Source organism: Poecilia reticulata, linkage group LG15, assembly GCF_000633615.1.
Source record: "Poecilia reticulata strain Guanapo linkage group LG15, Guppy_female_1.0+MT, whole genome shotgun sequence".
In the NCBI taxonomy this organism is placed as follows: domain Eukaryota; kingdom Metazoa; phylum Chordata; class Actinopteri; order Cyprinodontiformes; family Poeciliidae; genus Poecilia; species Poecilia reticulata.
The window spans coordinates 22,461,358-22,467,360 of record NC_024345.1 but is presented as its reverse complement, the minus strand read 5'-3'; the positions used below and the strand labels follow the sequence as shown (position 1 = coordinate 22,467,360).

The following is a 6,003-nucleotide window of genomic DNA, read 5'->3' as shown; positions in this document are numbered from 1 at the left end:
TTTTACTAAACTGTAATCGTGTTAGCCACGCTAGCACAGAGTACCATGTATAAGTCCTAGGCACATTCGAACCCTCAAAACCATGAAGGCCCGACTCAACCAGCCTTGTAAGAACAACAGCCATCAGTGATCTTGTCCACAGCTATATTTATGCTGAGGATCTGCTGTTTTCCTCATCGACTGGTAGCATTTCGCTGCAACTCGCACAATGTTGGAGGCATCGCGGCTAAAACATTTTGATGTCGTCCAAAAAAGATGACATGAACTTGTTGGTTCCCTTGTCGTGGCTGATATTTTGTGAAAATCCGGCAGAAATGCTAAACTAGTCGACTCAGAAATGCTCTGCAGAGTCATTTGAAACGAAAAATGCCATGTTTAGAAGCTAAGCTCTGCTAGGAGGTTAATGTGAGACATTAAGTCACGTGGGGCTTTCGAGGGCCGTTTCTGGGCGGAGCTTGGTAAGGTCCATAGACTTCTAGAGACTCACTGATACCACCGGTTACATTTGATTTATTTAGTTTACTGAAAATAGGGAATTTTATTCCTTAGAATGCTGAATAGAAAGTCCATCTTTCCTGCTGCATTTTATTTTTTCCAAACGTACCCACTCTGTCATAGTTTTCAATTATATTTAGTCCACAGAGTAACTTTTAGTGTTTCTACAGAGGGCTAAAATTGAATTACTAAATAAACATAATGAATACATTAATATATTAAATAAAAACATTTACAAATTTCTGGCACTGAAGTTGCCAGAAATTAAATGTATACATGTAATTAAATATGGATAGTTAAAATATAATTAATAAAAAATCTAAATTCCTCATGTTAATGGCAGATATAGGTATCGTGTCTCTGTCCGTTATTAAACATGGTCTAACATCTGATTGGTTGACCTGTAGAATCTGGTCCAATTCAAACCAATCATCTTGACAAGAGCTGATTAAGCCCCGCCCACTTTTACACCAAAGGTTAAAGCTGAACTTACGTTCCGTTGGGTCTAGAAAAAACATTGTAAATGATAATCAACACTTTTATTATTGGCATTTAATGTTTTTCTCCTTTGTTAAACTAAATATGTATTTTCTGTTTTATCTGTTTTAGTAGCTTTTTATGCACTATTTGGAGCTGGCTTGTGTGCGATTTCCCTGCATTTTATTGAACATTAACCTGAGCTTCACTGTTTGTGCAGAATATTGATTATTTTTAGTGAGTCCAAGAAGCAGAGTGTCATCACAGCGCAAACAGCAGCTGGCCCCACGCATGCCTGGTGCAGCAGATGCGTGTTTATGATTAAACCTGCGGCTGGACTGGGAGGATTTCTGCTCAGGCTTCAGCAGAGGCGGCCTCTCAGGACCCCCAGCTGCCCGTTTTGAGATGGATTAGGTCCAGCTGCAGTCAGCGGCTCCTGCAGCAGAGCTGCCTCTCTTCCAACATGGTGAGTACGCGCAACCTGTTGCTTCACTTCCGGTGTTTTTACACCACAATGAACAGGAACGTGCGGGATTTGTGCAGAAATGCGCAGGTTTATCCCGACTGTCCGCTGAGTTTGCGTGTTGGAGCCAGACGGGATTTGTTTGTGAGCTGATGATAATGTCACCGATTGAGCAGATTACGCTGTTGCTATGATACCTGATGACGTCACAGCACGGATCCACGCAGGGAAAAAGAAACATCTGCTTGGTTCAAAGAGCTGACTAAAATCATGTGACTTTGAATAAATAGTTAAAAACTGAAATAGAAATGCATGCAGACAATCCCCTCAACAAGCGGAAAACACATTTAAATCACCCGGTTTTTGTTTTTTAAAGCAGGAATGCGGCGGCTTATCGTTTCCAGATGGACGCGTTTTCAGCCAATCAGCGTTTGTGTTTGAGAAGCTGCCCCTCTGCCACCTGCAGCCCGAGTTACAGCCTCTGGAGGCAGAGACGGAGGGGCAAGAGGAGCACATTCATGACAAAACAATCACAGGAGATTCACAGGAAGATGAGGAAACTTTCTGAGCTCCACAAGACAAAAACTAGCTAGAAAAAAATTATAAATTTGAGATTAATTTTAAACAAAAAGGAAATTTCCAGAAAAATCAGTTTCAATAATTAAAAATTTGCTAGAAAAAAATCTGAAATTTTGAGATTAATCTGAGAAATTTTCTAAAACAAACTTGGAAATTTGAATTTCAAAACTCAAATTTTCTAAAAAATAAAAGAAAAAAAGTTTCTGACTTTGAAAAGCTAAAAAAATAATTATTTTGAGATTAGTCTCAAATTTCTGCATGGACGTTTGAGTGTCAAAACATTTCTAGAAAAAAACAAGAAAATATCTGAGCTAAAGGAGAAAAGAATATTTGCTAGAAAAAAAATTCCAGAAAAATCTCGATTTCTGAGTTTGAAAATTCAAAAATTTGCAAGGAAGTAAAAGTTTCAAAAGTCAAAAATGTTCAAAATTTGAAATGCAGAAAAATGTTTTTTGATTAAAGTCAAAAATATGCTAGAAAAAAACTTTGAAGCTCAGATTGCAGAAATTTTCTCAACAAGGAAATTTGAGTTTTAAAAGTAAAAAATGCTAGAAAATTCATCAAATTAATTTTCAACTTTTGAAACTCACATCTCCAGGTTTTTGAAGAAAAGTTCTGAGATTAATCTAAATATTTGGGTGTTTTTTCCTAACAATTAGAGGAAGTTTCCCTGTATTTTTATCGTTTTAGAAAATGTCAGTTTTTTGGGCAGAAATGTCCACGTCTCCTTTCTGTCCCTCATGTCCTGCCACGCTGCAGGCCGGTAAGATCCAGACTCTGAGCGACGAGGAGCGCGCTCACCTGCTGCCGCTGCTGCGAAACGCCCAGTGGGTGGAGGCGGTCGGCCGCGACGCCATCTACAAAGAATTCATTTTCAAAGACTTCAATCAGGTTTGTTCATGAAAGCCGCTTATGAACGGCGTCTGAACGGCGTCTGAACGTGACGCTTCCGCTCCGCCTGCAGGCTTTCGGGTTCATGTCCAGAGTGGCCTTACAGGCGGAGAAGATGGACCATCATCCCGAGTGGTTCAACGTTTACAACAAGGTACCAAACATCAGCTGAGGTTACATGTTGGTAGATATGTGCAAAAATTTATTAAATAACGGTAAAAAAAAATTTAGATTTTTATAGGAGGGTCTCAATCATATGGAAGGCCATTGCTGCCACTCTGATAAAAAACAAAATTCAACTTGTTTCTTAATTATGACTAAGTGATGTTGTAAATATGAGATTATCCCATAATTACATGCTTATCAGTTTAAATTACTGGTTCAACTTGATCACTTAAATTAATGTCAGCAGCTGCGTTTCCAAAAATATGCACAAAATGTTGCTAATGTTAAAAAAAAAACTATTTTGTAATTGCGTTGCTTCCATTAAATAAGAATTAATAAATTTGTTCAGTCATAAAAAAAAAAACATGTGGCGCCATCATCCTCCAACTACTTCCTGTCATCTTTGTTGTTTCTGCCAGTAGTAAGATCCGGTTGTTGATCATGTGACTCGTGATGTGAAAAAAGTGTTTCCTTTGCGGTTTTCTGAAACAAAACAATTTCCATACTAAAACAACCCACCTAATTAACCGTGTCTCCATTTACCATAATTGTACAAATTGGAATTACAAAAATAAAATCCTTAATAAACCGATGCCAAAAAAAACTTGTTTTTTGATCAAGTTCTTGCCCTGCTATGAAGTGCCAACATTTATTTAGCAAAACTGCAAACATTTTACGCATCACAAGAGTCACATGATCAACAACAGGATGTTACTACTGGCAGAAACGATGAAGACGACAAACAGGAAGTGGTAGGAGGAGGATGGCGTAGCGGGAACAAACTAATTCAGTAATTGTGTTTATTTGATAGAAAAACTAGTTTTTCGACATTAGCAAAATAGCGGTAAAGGTTTGCAACACATTTATAATGGTGACTCTACTGCAAACAGTGAGTTTCCCTTAAATGGTTATGTTTCCATTAAGCAAATTTATGTTTGTATTTCCAATTTGTGTATTTCCAATGTCTTTAGAAACTGAGCTAGCGTTCAGTGCGGCGGTTGTGTTTCATCCCCGCAGGTCCAGATCACGCTCAGCACCCACGACTGCGGCGGATTGTCTCAGCGCGACATCACTTTGGCCACCTTCATCGACCAGGCCTCCCTCATGTGACGCTGCCGAAACATCGGTCGGATTTCAAACGCCAAACGAAAGCAGATTACTCTCAGTTCTCTGCGACAAAGAAAACATGTAGCCGTTTGTCGAACCTGAGAAAACAGAATCAGGTTTACGTCACGTTAGGATTTGAGTAATTCCAGCAGTCGTGATCCATTCCAGTCGGTGTTACAGAAAAACAGTGATTTGTTGTGAATGTTGTTTTTTGTATTACGGTACTAAAATGTTAGATTGCATTTGTGACCCGATGAAGCTAAATAATGACCAAGACGCCATTTTATCAGGGTGATTTTTGTATCTTATAAGGTAGAAAAGTTCTGACTTGATCTTGTTGAGAGCTAAAGAGAGAAAGGGGGAAAAAAAACATCTTCTTTCAATTTTTGGTTTTTAAAATAAAGAAAAACAAAAAACTTTTGGCCAAAGAAATATTGATACATTTTCTCCTGTGGAAAATGATGCAAAGAAAATGGATAGAAAATATTACTGGAACTTTTAGTGTCATTTTGCCCGCGACAGACACAAAGGGCTAGCTAGCTAGCAAGGCTATATTAGCAGCTAGTTAGCGCTAGCTTCAACCCAATGAAGAAAATGGACAGAAAATACAAGAGACAAAAAAAAAAGCTATTAAAGTTATTAATGTTTATAAAAATATGATTTTTACATATTGTGACAGTTTGTTACAAAATGTAAGATTTGTGATAAACGTATTAAAAGCAAACATACATTATTTTAATGAGCCAAAGACAGGAAGGCCAAAACAAGCTAAATTTAACTACTGGGCCACAAAGTTGATTAAAACTGCAAGATATAGTTTGATGTTTTGTTTTACCTGCTCAAAAATAAACATTTTTAGTAAATCTGTATATCTTTAAAGAGATTTAAAGATATACTTATTAAAAGAAAAAGACATTTTCCCAAATATTTGGAGGTCTTCAACCATTTTTAACCATTCTTGACATGTTAAGGACCCAACAAAATCATTTGAAGAGCCACAAATGGCCCCCCACCCACACTTTGGCCCCAAATCTTTATACTAGTGCGTCATTATTTGAGTTATTTTAATTATTTTGACATTTTATTTGAACTACATGTAAATCCATACTACTAAATACAATCATTTAATGAGAATAAAGGGCAGACTGTTTATTTTCTGTGGAGAAAAAACATTATTAGAGTAAAAGTTACAGCAAAGTCTTTATGGAAAGAGTCGTTTTAGTCTTTAGGTTGTTTTTTCGCTGAGCCTCTGGCTGGACTCAGTTTATAGGTTTAACAGGCAGATATGATGTAAATGTTACCGGACTGATCGATGATTCAACACATCAGGCACTGAATAAAACATGGAGGAACAAACAACCAAGTACATTCAGGTGTAAATGAGTAAAAATGCTGAAAACAAAAAAAGCTTAAATGTTGATTAGAAAGTGGTGAAAAGTTTTTACGACGGCGCATTACGGCCACTGTAGAAGGAAAGGAGCAAATTTCTGCCATAAAACTTTTTTTTAAATTTGATTCATTTCAAATTTTCCAGAAAAAAATTGAAATTTATGAGGTCCAAATGTCAAAAATGTATTTAAAAATTTTTTTTAGATGAATCTCAGAATTGTTTTTAGGAAAAAAATAAATTTAAACTGGAACATTTTTAATTTTTGAAACTCAAATTTTAAAAAAGTGGAGAATTTTTAACTTAAAATTCAGAAAGTTTTCAAGTTTTTCCTAGAAAATCATTTGAGATTAATCTCGTTTATCTTTTTTTTTCTTGCAAATTTTGGACTTTTCAAACATTTTATTTTTCTAAAACTTTCTGAAAATATTCTCCAAAT

At 36.4% G+C, this 6,003-nt stretch overlaps 1 protein-coding gene across 2 annotated transcripts; it reads left to right on the top strand.

Annotated features, from left to right (window-relative positions):
• The first annotated feature begins 1,127 nt into the window (after positions 1–1,127).
• On the top strand, positions 1,128–5,536 carry pcbd1 (pterin-4 alpha-carbinolamine dehydratase/dimerization cofactor of hepatocyte nuclear factor 1 alpha). Of its 2 annotated transcripts, XM_008430032.2 has the most exons (4): positions 1,128–1,438; positions 2,774–2,905; positions 2,979–3,059; positions 4,088–5,536. In XM_008430032.2, the coding sequence occupies exons 1-4, from the start codon at positions 1,436–1,438 to the stop codon at positions 4,178–4,180; spliced, it is 309 nt and encodes a 102-aa protein (XP_008428254.1). In that variant the 5' UTR covers positions 1,128–1,435; the 3' UTR covers positions 4,181–5,536. The 2 variants fall into 2 exon arrangements, with proteins under 2 accessions (XP_008428254.1, XP_008428253.1); XM_008430031.2 differs by lacking the exon at positions 1,128–1,438 and having other exon boundaries at positions 2,469–2,905.
• Positions 5,537–6,003: the final 467 nt, after the last annotated feature.